The sequence below is a fragment of the Lynx rufus genome, unplaced genomic scaffold (genome assembly GCF_022079265.1).
Source record: "Lynx rufus isolate CCGP_SWC_20201006 ecotype Redwood Valley unplaced genomic scaffold, mLynRuf1.p SCAF_4, whole genome shotgun sequence".
Taxonomy (NCBI): Eukaryota; Metazoa; Chordata; class Mammalia; order Carnivora; family Felidae; genus Lynx; species Lynx rufus.
In genome coordinates, this window is record NW_025814856.1 from 63228296 (window position 1) to 63244182 (window position 15887).

At 54.5% G+C, this 15887-nt stretch overlaps 1 protein-coding gene across 1 annotated transcript in view; it reads right to left on the bottom strand.

Moving 5' to 3' along the window:
* Window positions 1-1994: 1994 nt before the first annotated feature.
* Window positions 1995-15887, bottom strand: part of PKD1L1 (polycystin 1 like 1, transient receptor potential channel interacting) — a 119335-nt gene continuing 105442 nt past the window's right edge. The window contains exons 48-56 of the mRNA XM_047096626.1: window positions 15497-15580; window positions 14409-14581; window positions 13139-13373; window positions 12313-12417; window positions 11900-12040; window positions 10271-10405; window positions 8013-8222; window positions 4636-4797; window positions 1995-3337 (exon numbers count right to left, since the gene is read on the bottom strand). Coding sequence (XP_046952582.1) covers window positions 3179-3337; window positions 4636-4797; window positions 8013-8222; window positions 10271-10405; window positions 11900-12040; window positions 12313-12417; window positions 13139-13373; window positions 14409-14581; window positions 15497-15580 — 1404 coding nt within the window. The 3' untranslated portion in view covers window positions 1995-3178. The remainder of the gene's footprint in view (window positions 3338-4635; window positions 4798-8012; window positions 8223-10270; window positions 10406-11899; window positions 12041-12312; window positions 12418-13138; window positions 13374-14408; window positions 14582-15496; window positions 15581-15887) is intronic.

Sequence of the window (15887 nt, forward strand, 5' to 3'; positions counted from 1 at the left end):
GAGCCCGATGCGGGGTTCGAACTCACAGACCGCGAGATCATGACCTGGGCCGAAGTCGGCCGCTTAACCAACTGAGCCACCCCGGCGCCCCTCAAAGCAACTTTTTAATAGAATTGTCCTATCCAATTCTCTGGCATTCCAGGGTGTGAAGTGCAAACCCAGCAGCGGTCACACACAACATCTCAATCTCTCGGCCCCTTTCTCCCCCCATGACAAACCACAAGGGGCTCAGTGGACTCCGGCTTCGCCCCAGCTACTCAGACACCCACATATCCTCAAGGGGAGTCAAAGAAGAGCCCCCACCCCTGGAGGCCCACCTCCCCCTCCCCTGCCGCCCCTGGAGGCCCCCCTACCCCCCCCCCCCCCGCCAGTGGCACACAGAGCCCGCAAACGTCCTGCCCTCCTTCTGTAGGAGACGGGGTTCCACATTTTGGGCAATACGTGCCTGTGGCTCCCGGAAGCCTTGGTTCCATCAGTAGGGTTCACTGCTACAGGGTTTTATTGGTTTAGATTTTTTGGTATCAACATCAGTAAGACTGGCATGTGGTGGTTTTGTCTTTTTAAGTTAGACACTTGTGCCCAGTTTTGGTATCAGTGCATTACTTTGCTCTATAGAAGCACATCTGGAAGCTTTCTCTGTCTCTGCGATCTGGAACAGTTCAGAGAACATCCTGAACTTAAGTGTTTTTTAAGTCTGGTGAGATTTCTACCATCTGGGCCAAGGTGTCTTTGGAAGAACTGTTTCCCTCGCTGCTTAAGGTTTCTGCGTGACTCGAGTTTGGTGCAGAAGGAGTACCGAGGGCCATTCTCGGGCTCCAAGTGTTTCAGAATTCACTTAATTTCCATAAAGTAATTTTCATTTTCTCAGTTTTATTTTGTACATTTAATGTACTTTCTTCCATCGCACTTTGCTGTATGTTAGCTAATAAGGTATCTACTTGTTTAAAAAAAAAATTTTTTTTTTAACGTTTATTCATTTTTGAGACAGAGAGAGACAGAGCATGAACAGGGGAGGGGCAGAGAGAGAGGGAGACACAGAATCTGAAACGGGCTCCAGGCTCTGAGCTGTCAGCACAGAGCCCGATGCGAGGCTCGAACTCACGGACCATGAGATCATGACCTGAGCCGAAGTCAGACGCTTAACCGACTGAGCCACCCAGGCGCCCCTCTACTTAATTGTTAAGTGGAGATTCATCTTGGGTCATTTTTTGCTGCTGATTTAATTAAATTGCATTTTCATCTTTACAGATTTCTTCCTCTTGCGTGGCTTGGTTTATGCAGGCACGTGTGTGTGTGTGCATGGATGCGTGTGCGCCTGTGCATGTGCATGTTTCCCTGATGATTTCACTTGAAGACATACTTTCATTTGCTGCTGCTCAGTAGCATCGGCCCTATTTTCCCCTGAGCACTGATTTAGCAGTACACGTTGTCCTTCGTTTTCTCTCTAAAGTCTAGAAATAATAACGTTAACCTTACGGTATGAGTGAATACAAATGCATAAAGTTGTATTTCTTCTGAACTCTGGACTGAACCTCCCGTTATTTTATGTGACGAAGACAGTAAGTGGCATCTGTCCTTTCTTAATAGATTGTTTTTCTTCTAAGTTCCCCACACAGCTTATTTCCTATTCTGTAAAAATTATGCTTTTCTTACCATTTGCCCAATTTTCCACTGACATGCACATTTAAACAGGTTTTTTCTTTTAGGGGCACCTGGGGTGGCTCAGTCGGTTAAGCATCTGACCTCGGTTCAGGTCTGTGAGTTCGAGCCCCACGTTGGGCTCTGTGCTGACAGCTCGGAGCCCGGAGCCTGCTTCGGATCCTGTGTCTCCCTCTCTCTCTGCCCCTCCCCTGCTTGTGTGCGTGCTCTCTCTCAAAAACAAATAACAAAACATTAAAAAAATAAAAGAATAAAAAATAAAAGTATCTCATTTTGCTGAGTGTTCTCAAATTTGCCACCTGTATCCTTCAGTCTGTCTTGTGAATTCATTTTTCTTTTGCTCGGCCTGTGTTTCCGGCCATCTGCTCCTTTTCTTTCCTCAACTCTGTCAATTTCTCCTTTGTGGTTTTTTTTTTTTTTAATGCAGAAATTCACTTTTCTATCTTATTTTTAATGTTTATTTTTGAGAGAGAGAGAGAGAGAGAGAGCGCAACCTTCCATCGTGGCTTTGCACTCTTATTTCAGAGAAGTAAAACTTTTCAGTGCATTCAGGCCTGTGCGTGGAGTACACTTGCCTACGGCCTGACGGGTCCGTGATGATCCTCTCCTGGCCTGGTCTCTGTCTCCTTCGTTACCATCATCTTTAATGGCTACTCTCTCAGCAGCCTGTCTCACGGTCCCATGGTTGATCTGAGTTTATCATGAGCACACCCTTCTGCGTGAGGGGGTCCACCTCGCTGCGGCCAGGGAGCACGCCCACACCACTGGGCTGTGTGACCGTGCGTCTGGGCTGCACGGCCTCTCTCTGGACCTCAGGGAGCCCCCCGAGAACATGCCTCACGCTCCTCTGCCTTTTCACTGCGTCCAACCCCTGTGTGTGAATCTGGGTGGCTCTGGGCCCATGGGCCACCAACAGCCCCTCCACTGGCCGCCACATCAACAGACGGCTTCTGAAACAGGAGGCTGTCGTTCAGCCCATGAGGGCTGAGGTTCCGGGGGATTTCTGTAGCTCTTTTCTTCCAGACCAGGGGCCTTTGGCTGACCCCCACGTGTGCTGTTGAGGTTGGAGAATGTGTGCTCTTGGGAGTGGCCAGGTCCTCTCTCCCTTTGGTCTAATTTTCACTGTATTGGCCGTCATTTTGGGGGATTCTTGGTCACGTTCTGGATCACAGATATTTCCTGGGGTCTGCGGGCATGGAATTTCCATTTCTGTTTCTCACTATCTTTGCTGATTCCGGCTGTAATCAGGGGTGAGGGAGTACAGAGGTATTTCTGCTATCATTTTACGCTGGAAGTCCTTTGCTACACTTTTCATTATTAAGTGGTTCTTCAGTTCTGGCCAGAGCACACCTTCCCGCCAGCTTACCCACCCTTAGGGAATATTTATGCAAATGGAATTCATGATTTGGAACAGCAACCAGTTCGTACCTCCCTTAGAACTTAAAAAACAAAACAAAACATTTTTGCTATAAAGGAAAGAGATAAAAATAATTCCTCATTTGCTTACCCCAGTGGCTTGTTAGGCAGAAATGCTCCCCAAGGGACCACCTTCTGCCCTGGCCTCTGTCTCATCACAGGATTGCTGCTCTGGAAGAGGAAGTCGCAGGCTGTCACACAAGCCATTAATCTTCAACAGAAGTTCCTCTAGCAGATCTGAGACTTCATCCAGGTAGTAATGCTGAAGCAAAGAAAATCACATTAGTGAGTGCCTTCGAGAACCAGATTTTTTTCTTTTTCTCTCATTTTTGAAACGTTTACTGGTATTGACTTTAGATGGCACTGTGCTTTGTTAGAAAGCTCACTGGAGGGGCACCCGGGTGGCTCAGTCGGTTAAGCATCCCACTCTTGGTTTTGGCTCAGGTCATGATCTCACGGTTTGTGAGTTTGAGCCCCGCATTGGTCTCTGTGCTGACAGCGTGGAGCCTGCTTGGGATTCTCTTTCTCCCCATCTTTCTCTCTCTCTCCAAATAGAAGAGATAAACTTTAAAAAAAAAAAAAAAACATAGAAAGCTCACTGGACCCTGGAGTCAGAGACCTGGGTGCTGGGCCCAAATCCTCACATCTCAGTCCCTGATTCACCGTGTCATGTACAGGCATGCCTCGGTCCCTGATTCACTGTGTCACGTACAGGCAAGTGTTAGGGTTCAGAATGTCTATGTGAGGACTCTCACATGGACTTAAAGGCAATAAGGAATGGTAAACACGTGATACAGAACGAAGTCCTATAAAAATGCACGCTATCACGACTGCACGAACCACGCTGAGGGATGACTGTCAGTCATGAAACAGCTGGGCACTCGGCGGGCAAACACTGGCTCTGATGTGCCTGCCTCCGTGTCAGGGTGACTAGGCTCAAACACTGTGCCTGAGTCCCCATGTTCTGGTAGAGGTTTGGGTCTGGCGGCAGAAACCAAAATCAAATGACGGCTCTACAGGGACAGGGTGGTGTGTGTTTGTTGGTCGGGGCGGGAATCATAAACTCCCATCTTTCTTTTATTTATTTATTTATTTATTTATTTATTTATTTATTTATGTTTTAAATCTTTCTTTATTTTTGAGAGAGTGAGAGAGAGACAGGGTATGAGCAGGGGAGGGGCAGAGAGAGAGGGAGACACAGAATCAGAAGCGGGCTCCAGGCTCTGAGTTGTCAGCACAGAGCCCGACGCAGGGCTGGAACCCACAAACTGTGAGATCATGACCCGAGCCGAAGTCGGATGCTCAACTGACTGAGCCACCCAGGCGCCCACAAACTCCACCTTTCTAACCCAACAGGGTCATCCAAACATAATGAGTTTGTGGAAGAGAACGTGCTTGGTAATCCCCTCAAGGCCTTAGAATTTCAACCAAAAATGTCCTGCCTTTGCAAAGATAGTTGGCACAGAATCGCCACCGTGGTTAATGACCAAAAGCCAAGTTCTGCGAGGAAGCCTCCTCTGAATGTGCCACTGTGCCCCCTAACCCAGGCCCCACAGTCACCTGACTTTCGACCGTCTCAGCCTCTTCCCGCTGTGGCCGCTCCAGTCCCAGCAAGGCCAGGCACTGTCCCCACACGCACGCAGTCACGTCTTCTAGACTCACAAGGGATTTGCTTTGGAAAGATTTTCTTTTTCGAACAAGAGTCATGAGGGAACCTCTCAGCTGGGGAGGAGGACAAAAAAGATAGACAAATTGCATGTTACCAAACCCACCATGACTTTGTTAACCTGACAGACTACGAAGTGGAGATCGCATCTCAGGATGCTGTCCTGTGAGCTTTTAGTAAGACACCAATTGCTTAGCAAAACAGGAAAACACCTCTCGTGCCTTAAGCTCACTCAGAACACACGATGGATTCAGCCTTGAGAACAAATCTTACCATAAAGGATGTTTCCGTATCTAACAGCTGAGGACAAACACTGTTAACGTGACGTGCACTTTCCACACGTAAAATCGGGTTGGGGTCCTCAGCAGCCCTGCCGGCCATGCATGTGCCCCACCGTGGGCTTGTGCCTGTGCCCGGGAGACAGGAAGAGGCGCCCTTGTGGTCTCCGCACACCGGCCCCAGTTTGTTTCTTTCTTTACTGCAGGCTGAGACTTGTTAGCTCAAAAAGCCCGTGGGCACCAAACTCAAAGTTTTGCACATTTGACTGTTTTAAAAATAGTCCAAACAAGCAAACTTTTGAGCCATGTAGGGCCTGCTTTGCATACCCTGCAGAAAGTCACCAGACAGTTGTTGCCCCTGGTAAGACAGGGTGCTGCCCCTGGTGAGACCCCACAGTGCTCCCGCCCTCCGGAGCTCTGACTCAGACTTCCCTCGCGCCACTGGGTCACAGGGACACACAGAAGACCACCTCCCACCCTCCCTGCATCCACTGCCCTTCTCCCTTTCTTGAGATGGCCCCGAGACACAGCCTCTGGACGGTCTTGTGCTGTGCAACCTGTCAAGATGTGGCCAGGTACCGCTTGTGCGTGTTGCTGTCTCTCGTGGTCATATCTTTTTCCTTGCTCGGTCCTAAATCCCTCGAACCCCTGGCAACGTGTCAGAGCCCTGCAGGGAGGCCCAGTGCCTGAGGACAGGACACCATCCGTTCAGAGAAGAGGTGTGGGTCCGAGGCTTCCTCCTCTACCAGCCACACGAGCCTGTCTCTGCAGAGACCCCCTGGGCACCACTGCCTTCCTATTCTTCATGATCAAGTCCAAGCACCTTATCATCTTAGCATGACACTCAGAGCCCTCCTGGCTCCAAGCATCGTTCCCCAAATCACGGCTGCTTAACTCTGAACTCTAGCCTTCAGACCCTGCTCCCAGGCGTCTCTGTGAGCTGGTCCCTCTCATCCAACAAAGCCCAACTCCACTATCCCTTCTGCTGTGTGAGGACTTCCTGGTCCCCTCGGGAAAACAAATGGGACTCTATTTTGCTTGTTCTTTGAGGAAGCTTCTAGGTAGGCTTTAGAACTGCATAGTTGTGCGAGATCCACGTGCTGAAAACTACAAGATGTCAAAGATGTAAATAAACAGACAGACAGACAGGATTCTTGGCTTGAAAAACTTCCTATCGGGAAGATGTCAATTCTCTCCAAATCTGATTTATACATCCTTAGAAATCTCAAAATCCCAGCATGCCGTTTTGTAGATACCAACGAGCAGATTCTATAAATTATATGGAAAGGCAAAAGAACAAGAACAGCGTGAACTGAAAAAGAACAAATCTGGAGGACTCATCTGTGCCACGTTAAGACTTACATAGAGTTCTAGTAATCAAGACAGTGTGGGATTGGCAAAAGAAGGGGTGAGCGGAATAGGAAAGACGACCCAAAACCAGAATCACGGAAACAGTGAAGTGATTGGTGGCAAAGATACACAGGCAGTTCAACGAGCTTTTTAAAGATGGTGCCGGGGCAACTGGATGTCCCAAACGTGAAAGAACAGTGACTCTGATCCACCCCTCGAAACTTATACTAATATTAATTCAGAACGGACCTAAATCTAAAACCTATTAACTACAAAACTTCTAAAAGAAACATAGGAGAGAATACGTGTGACGGTGGCGTTGCCATTTGGTTTTAGATAGGACACCAGTGGAATCTATAAAAGAAGAAACTGGTAAATTGGCCTTTACAAATACTAACAACTTTCCTGCAAAACAACACCATTAAAAGAATTAAAAGAACAAGACACAGAATGGGAAAAATAGTTACAATCACACATCCAATAAAGGAAATGTATCAAAATTTAAAAATTGCTACAATTCTTTGTTTATACTCGTGTCATCCTCTATGGACTATGGACAATGTCCTCTTCACCACTGCCTAAACAGAATGGGTATTCTTTAAGTAATTGTGGAATGAGTGCACGAATGAACAAATGAGTAGATGAATGGATGGATAGATGGAGAGGTGGGTGATGATTCGATGGCTGGCTGGCTGGCTGGCTACATGGATAGGCAGATGGATAGGTGGGTGGATAGACAGGTGGATAGGTGGGTGGGTGGGTGGATGGATGGTTGGCTGGCTGGCTATGTGGATAGGTGGATGGATGGAGAGGTGGGGGGATGGCTGGATGAGTAGATGGGTTGTGTGGGTGGATGAATAAGTGGATGGATGGATAGGTGGATGGACAGGTTGGACATATGAATAGACAGATGGGTTAACGGACAGACAGATGAATAGGTAGATGGATGAATGGATAGGTGGATAGATGGAGGGAGGAATGGAGGGAAAAGGGAGGGAGGAAATGCAAGAGGGAGGGATCTGTGGATGAATGGGTGGATGCGTGCACGGATGGAGGGCGGGATGGGTTAATGGGTGGACGGGCAGAGGGAATACTAGATGGATGGATGAGCCGTGACCAGGAAGCTAGAAACACTGAAAGAAAAAAAGGACTCAGGTCTGAGTATTGTCAAGGTGGGGGTTTAAGTTGGTGTGTGTGTGTGTGCATGCGTGCGTGTGTGTGTGTGTGTGTGTGACATGACTAGATTGGCAAGTGGCAGATCAGTAGGAAGGTAGGAAACGGATCCCCATTCCAAACTCAGCCCAAGGTTAGAGAACCTGTCCGGTGAAGGCTGGTTAATGGAGTGAAACCTTTTTAAGATGGGAAGTTTGAAATAACAAGGCAAGAGTTAGCAGCCACCACGAGAGGAGGAAAGAGGGTGCAGCTCAGCGCTTGGAGGGCTGGGGGTCTCCCTGGAGGAGGCAGCACGCTGGAATGCTCGGTCTTGCTGGACCTGTTCAGGCTGCAGGAGTGTCCAGCCCCTGCCCCTCGTAGGGCAGACGGGCCTCAGAGAGCCATGGCCACGTGGAAACGTGCACACGGACAAGGAGAGTTTCACGCCTACGGCAGACCCTGACTTCAAAGTCTGGGGCAGGTGCACGTACCGTTCCCAACCACACGGTGCTCGTTACTATAAAGAAAGCACCGCAGCACCAAGCCGGGGCCCACGGGTCAGACTTGGAAAGACCGGGGAACGTGTCTCTTTGGCGTCTTCCTGGAAAACGGAACGGCAGGCCTCGGGAGACGTCCGTGAAGGTGCCAGGTGGTGCTGCGCGCAGGTGGGAGTGGACTGCTAGCATCAGGACGCCCGCCAGCTGCGGGGAGAAAACCCGCCATCACTCACCTGACTTGGCCCTGGTTCGGCGGAGCCCAAGACCCGCCTGGGGGCTTCTGAGGGCTTCCAAACAACAGCACACTTGGAGAAGCAGCTTTTCGGGAGTCGATCTTGTCATCCCTAGTGCCCGGTTCTGTCTGCTGCACCTTCTCTGGGGCCCTGCCCCTCCCCTCCTCCTCCCTCACCCCTCCTCCTTCGCTCTCCCCTCCCCTCCTCCTCCCTCCCCCCTTCCCCTCCTCTCTCCCTGCTCCTCCTGCACCTCTCCCCTCCCCTCCCGCTCCTCTTCCCTTCCCCTCCCCTCTCCCCGCCTTGTCTCCCCTCCCTTCCCCTCTCTCCCTCCCTCACTTGCCCCTCTCCTCCTTCCCCTTCCCCTCCCCACTTCTTCTCCCCTCCCTTCTCCTTCCCTAATCCCTCCCCCTTCTCTCCCCCTCCCTTCCTCCTCATTCCCCCTCCTTTACCCTTCCCTCCTTCCCTCACATCTCTCCTCTCTTCCTCCTCCCTCCCTACCTAGCCCTTCTCCTCCCTCCCCCCTCCCCTCTCCTCTCCCTCCCCTCTCCTCCCTCCCTTCCCCTCTTCCCTCCCTTCCCCTCTTTCCTCCCTGCCCCTCCCCCTCCCCCAGTGCCCACCAGCTCCACCCCCTCCTCTATCTCAAGTGCCCAGGTACCATCTCTCCTCTCTTCCTCCCTGCACCCCACCCTAGCTGTTGCCAGCCATGCTTCATGTCTCCAGTACCTGGCAAGGAATCAGTAAAATAAACCACTTAAGAAGCAAAGGGAGTTACATTTAACTCAGGTCAAGTTTTGTGGTCTGGTTGTTGTGCCACATGGGAGACTTGATCTAGGAACCTCGGGTGGTACCACTGGTCCAGTGTGCACGTGAGCGTGTGCATGTGTGTGCACATGTGTGCAGGTCTACCCTACTTGCATGACGGACCGCCAGCCCGTCGTCACGGGTCCACGTGGGCCCCAGCCCAGCCCCCCCCCCCACCCGCTGGCCCCATTTCCCGTGCTCCTAGCCCCGGCCCTGCACCCAAGGCCTCCCTATGAAGACGCTGGCGCTCCCCTCACTGCTGTTTACTCTGAGTGGAATCACAGCCGCCAGTGGTCCGCCACGTGGGCCGAGCAAGTGTGGTTCCCCCGCACACCTGTCCCTGCGCATAATTTCTGAACAGTTGGGGCTCTGCCACTTAGTTTGGACAATGTACTCATGATATTCTGTGTTCTTCTGAACAAAAAAGCATTTTTTTGAGTTGTGAAGTGGTATAACAACGACCAGTTTAGTAGTCAGAAGAGTTCCACGTACGCGCAATCTCCAAGCCCAGGGTAAATGGCCAGGCACATGCCTGCCATGCGCTCCTGGAGGCGGAGCTTGGGTACGGGCCCACAGTTGTGACAGCAGGCTCTGGAGAGGTGCAGTTGGGCTTGAAGCCGGGTCTCGACTCCAGGGTCAGCTGTTCCCACCTTGGTTTGCTGGGCCTGTCCTGCCGAGCACGAAGCCAGCAGGGTTTGGGGATCTGTGCTTGGTTCCCCATGTGCAAGTAGAGTCTGGCACCCTGACAGTCAGATCACCTGATCAGATCACCCAGCCTGGACCCTCCCTCGGGAGCAAGGGGAGTGGAGGCCTCCCCGTGAGGAAGAGCCGGGCTGCAGGCGGCCTGGCTGTGACAGTTCAGGGAGGGAACCACCAGACAGCCCAGCTGCCGTCCCGGCATTTAGCAAACGCTCCACGGGGGGAACAGCTGCTTTGGCAGTAGTGATGGTAATAATGCGGCCGGAACGCACGGAACAGAGCAAGCGTGGACTCGGTCGGGGCTCCTGTGCTCACGGCCACAACTCACCACGTAGCGACCGGCACCCGTGATGGAAAACCACGGAGTGATGTTGGAAGCCCGGGGCTCTAGGGGTGTCTCAGCTTGAGAGCTCGTCCCTCCCCGTCACCCCACCCAGAGAAGGTGCTAACAGAAGAGGACGCTGGCCGTGCTCACTTATCGCGGAGGGAACCTGACCCTGGCTCTGGGAGAAGCCTCACCCCTGCCGCGAAGACGCCAGCGAAAGAGCGGCGTGTCAGGAAGGAGCAGGACGCCACCGGCGTCTGGACACCAACGAGGCAGATGCACTTCAGCGTCAGGACGAATGACAGGGTCCCCTGCAGCCACGACACCCTCTGAGACAAAAGGACAGAGCAGGTCAGCACGTCACCCCAACTACCGGCTGTACCTGCCGGCCGTGCGCGAGGGGAACACCCAGCAGGCAGTGGCTGCATGTGATGACGTCCTGGTCCCAGGTGTCGGAGGGACAGCAAGCAAAGTCTGCAGAATGGACTAGGGCCAAGGACAAATCATAACACACGTTCGGAAAGACCAGGCCTGAGTTGGGACCCTGCCGGTTCTAGAAACACCAGGACAGCTTGTCGGGGCTTCAGTTCACTGAGCTGCACAACAGCAGCCACGGAGGAGGCAAAGGCCCTTCCCAAGGCCGACGGTTGGGGGGCAGCCGTGTGTTGAGTGTGGCCAGGCTGGCAAGCTGGGCCGGCTGACTTTAGCCCCGATGGAGAGTCCCGGGGCCCAGACTGTGAGGCTGTGACGAGGCGGGCACAGAGACAGCGGGGGTCAGTGCCTCCCTGCACTCAGCAAGGAAAAGGCCAGCATGGCAGCCACCATTACAGGAGGTGGAGCTCGGGAGACCAGCAAGCGAGTGCAGACACGCAGCGAAAGGCAGACAGGAGCCCGCCGTCCATCTCAGAGAAGCGGTCACCCTCCTCCCTGGAGCCTCCAGCATTGAGGACGGACACATGATAAACCAAGTCAGCACAACACAGCTGGTCAGCGCCATGAGGACAGGGCGACATTCAATGGACACGCGGAAGAGGGGTGAGGGCACTGCCTGCTCTGGGCCAGCATCTGTGTGTGCAGCTTGACCTCGGGGCCCCACCGTGCATGGCCCCATGCCAGCCTAGAGGCTGGTCAGCATCTGGGGCACAGAAGAGCCCATTCTTCTAGGTCATTCCGGGAGGGCCCACCCTGGGGGTGTGAGGTCACTTGGGGCCCTGGCTGCCACCCATTGGGTGGAAAAGGGAGCTCCCAGAAGACCTGCAGGGTCAGGGGGGTGGCTGTGAGGCCGCAGGACAAGGAAGCCGAACATGAGAGCTCCACCTGCCTACGTCCACATCCACGACAGCTGTCCACACCACAGGCTGTGCTGGGCCCCCCCCCCCCCCAGCCCCCGAGGACTCCTGCCTGGGCTCACCCACCCGGATGTGCACTTGGCCCTGCTCCTCTGATGGAGCCCAGGCTGGTGGGGGTCAGTCCCTGTGGCAGGACCAGGGCCCTCCTGCACCATGGGAGGGGCTAACTCCACCCACCTCCGGGGCGCCATTAGGAGGAGAGGAAACAGACACGATGTGTCTCAGTCTCTCATGTAGAGTCACTGGAGCAGTCCGTGTTCTAGAGTCACGTTCCACACACACACACATGCACCCCTGCAACATGTCCCCTAAGGACTCCAGGCCCTTCCCTGTCCCATTCACCCTTGTCCTAGGCTCAGAGCATTTTCATTCAATATGGAACAAATCCCTTGTCTAGAACCTTCTAGAACGTGGATGACCTCCTCCTTTGGGCAGCCTCACAGAGCACGTGAGGCCCTGGACGCCCTTCCATACCTGATTCCATGAAGTCACAAGACTGAGGTCTAGAAACTCGTGGAAAAGTCCCTTTTGGAAGTGGTCGGCCACCTCCCCGGTGAGAGTGACCAGGTGGCTGGAGGCTGCGTGGTAGGCGAGGCCGGCTCCAACCACGGTGAGCTGTAGGGTTGAAGAGGAAGGTGCCTCAGGGGGCTCCCAGGGAGGCCCCCCCAATGGCACCCGCATGGCTAGGGGTGCAAAGTAACAGCAGGAGCAGCGAACGGATGCTGACCCCATGCTATTTGTCATCAACACGACAGAGGGGGACACGGCAAGACGCTTGGAATTAGCTAGAGCACAACCCATTTCCTGCTAAAATTATCTTCGTTTTCAGGTAAGGACACTGGTTTTCTGGTACCGTTTTTCTCCAGGACGACGACAGGAGAGCCTACCTCCAGCCAGCGCCCCGGGCTGTGCCAGTAGCTGCGGACGCCCGTCTCAGCCATGCCGGAGAGATGCAGACACAGGCCGATCAGGTTGAGCGCCAGGAAGACCAGCTGACGGAGGGACACGAGACAAAGATACGACACACCGTGTTCCCAGGTCTGCGTTCCCAGCTGGCTCCCTGCCAGGCACCAGGGGCTGTTGGTACCTTTCCCGCAGGACCCCCCACCCTGCCCTGCTGCCCCCTGCTGGGCGTCAGTTAGGGACACAGGTGAGCTCGTGGTGGACCCCACGTGCAGGCAGACCCTGTGGTGCGAATAGCATGCAGCCACCCGGCATGGTCCTCCCGGCCCATCCTCGTACAGCTCCAGAGAACGACTTTCCACAGTTTGTGAGATGTGTGTTATTATCGGCTCCTGGGCCAGGCAGAGCCTTGGAAGCTCCTGATGAACAATTTCTTGAAGTTCCTGCTTGCCCGCATTTGTCCATTTGGAGCAGCAGCAGGGACAGGATGTGCAGTAAGGTCCGAACGAGACGTGTCCCAGGGCAGGTCAGCCGTGCTGACCCCCCGTGGACCCTCCCAGGTAACACTTTTAAGCTGAACAAGCCTCTTTCGGGACGCTCCTCCACCCCTCTGCGGAGCACTGATGCCAACGCGCATCTCAAAGCAGAGAGAGGGTGCCGACTGTCCCCTGCCGGGCCCTGTGTCACAGGGGGTGGCACCGCGGGTCTGCGTGGACGTGGGGAGCAGGGACGCAGTGGGGAGCCTGGCGGGTGGGCCGCCCGAAGTGGAGCCCGGGACCCACAAGCAGGCACGGGTGCGGGCGGACCCACCTCGGGAAGCGTGAGGCGGTACCACCGGGACGAGTCACTGTGGAAGATGGCCACCGACTCCACCAGCGGGGAGAGGGCCAGGCCCCCTGCAGGGAGCAGTTCGGTGTGCAGGGACACGCTGGACAAGAATCGAGTCGGAGGGTTATAGAGAGTGAAGTGCACGGACACGGCTCTGGTGCTGCAGTCTATCCACCTGCTGGCCCTGAGGCCGCTCAGGGCCGCGTGGGCCGCCGCCCTGCAAAGTGGTGCACGTCAGGGTGAGCCAGGGCCGCCACCCCAGACCTTGCGCCCCTGGCCTCCGAGGCCACCCAGGATCCTGCAGCTGGACAGACGGGCTTCTGTGTGTCCCCCCTCTCCTTGCCCGGGACCCTGAGGCAGGGCCACTCCACAGAAGGGAGGCCCTGCATCTGGCACGGGCACAGCTCGGGGAGAGGTGGCCACCTCTCACGGCAAGGCCTCTAAAACCTTCATTCCTCTTTTCCTACTGCAGACTCACTCTGGTGCCGGAAAGACGCCGCCTTTGGCCTGTCTGTGTTTGGTGACAATGCAGTAATTTCCCTCCTGTGCTGCTGGTATCACTCACAGGCACCTGTCACCGTGGCTGCTTGAGGCAGGGCCCTTGTTGCTGTCAGACAGCCCACCCCTGTGCAGGCCATGGGCTGTTACAGCTGCCGGGGAGGCCGGGCTGGGCCACCAGCTGTGGACAATGGCCAAGACTCGGGTGCCCACCTGCACAACGCAGGACCAAGGGGAGGCTGCCCTCCTTTGTGGAGCCCCATGAGGCCCAGTGTGGCTGCGTGAGGCCCAGTGAGGCCCAGTGCAGCCCTGTGAAGACCAGTGTGGACCCATAAGGACCAGTGAGGCCCAGTATGGCCCCATAAGGCCCAGTGAGGTCCCGTGAGGCCCACTGCAGCCCTGTGAAGACCAGTGTGGCCCCGTGAGGCCCCGTGAGGCCCCGTGAGGCCCCGTGAAGACCAGTGTGGCCCTGTGAGCATCCTGCTCAGCACAAAGCCATTGAGGACAAATGTTCATTAGATTTCCTGACCTCCAGCCTTCTGGCAAATTCTGGGGGGAACGTTTGGCTTTTCCTTCTTGTGCTGAGACTGAAGCCCTATGTTTGCCAGGCCTCCGGGCTGGGGCCTCACTCCTGTCACTCCCCAGTGAGAAGAGCTGCCCCTGACCAGGGCGGGTCGCGCCCCTGACATCTGGCCACCGCACAGAGTGATGGACGGGCAAGCGTGGACGGAGCTGACCTCTGGATCACACTGACCTTGTGCTGCCCAGGCTGAGCACCCAGTGCTCCCTCGCCCCGTAGTCCCCGGGGCCACTTGCAGCCACTCCCTGGATGGCCGGATCTGTCACAGAGCTGGTGTCGGTGGCTCCCACTTGGGGGCTATGTGTAGGAGGAGAGTCTTCAGTAAGCACTGAAGGTGGGCTGGGAAGCTGTAGGAGAAATAATCAGAAATAATCAGCTGTAGGAGGGATAATCAGATGCATGTTTCAAAGTTGGCCCTGCGGCCTGGGCTGTACACACCTGGCCACATGTGGGCACATGCTACCCTGACACTCGGCCCCCACTTCCTCAAAGCCCCGTCACCCCTGGGCTCCGGCAGAGCCCGAAGGATCCACTCCGCCACATGAAGGCCGTGCACCCATCTGGGCTTGGACGTCAGAAGGGCTCCGTTGGCGCGGGGAACTCGGGCGAGGTGCCCACCTTCGAGCACCCCCTCCCACTAGGAGACACGAGAATACCATTTTCAGTATTTTGGGGCTGACCTGCTTTTGCCCAGCGTGCTGGGACGGGCAGAGGGCACGGGAAAGGTTTGGCAAGAGAAGGAAGGGCAGGTGACGCCCACGGTTGTCCCAGACCCTGGCCGCTGACCGTCTCCAATCACAGCCAGGCTCCCAGCGAGGCTTCTCACAGCCTGCGGCCTTCTTGCCTGAACATCTCCCAGACTTTCCGAACTCGGAGTATTTTACAGAGAACAGACTGATGGGCGCCAGAGGGGAGGTGGGGCAGGGGGACGGCTGAAGCAGGTGATGGGGGTTAAGGGTGCACTTGTGAGGAGCACCGGGTGACGCACAGAGTTGCTGTATCCAGTGCGTATCGTACACCCGAAACCAGTGCGACATGGCGTGTTAACTCCATGTTAAGTCCACGAATCCACACATAAATCCACACGTGCACACACACAGATAAATCATACACGCACACACACACAAACACATACATACATCAATCCATCAATCCATCCATACATACATAAATGGCAAATCTAGGAGAAAACACACACACACACTCTCACGTGCACTCACACGCGCTCACGGAAAGAGGTGACAAGAAGGAGAGCACCCCACCTCGCACTCGCTGTCAGAGGAAGCTCTCAGCTGTTTAATGACCAAAGCGCCCATGAGGTAGCACTTCCCGCCAAGGGCTCCGGGCTGGAGGAAGAATAAAAATGGAGACGCCTGCTACTCCTGACACCATTATCACCCTGTACGGCAGCTAATTGGAATTTAAATAAAATTTTAAAAAATAAATAAAAACCAAACAAACGACAACCACAAAAAACACGGAGATGCCTGGACAGACAGCAAGCCTGGAATGCGTGGTGCACCACCCTCTGGAAGCCCCAGCGACAGGATTACCCGGCAGGATGGATTTAACAAACATTCTCTGGAAGACACAGCTGCCTCACGGTCTTTGCACCAAATCTAAATGGTCACTTTTTGTCTTTCTTTTTTTAAG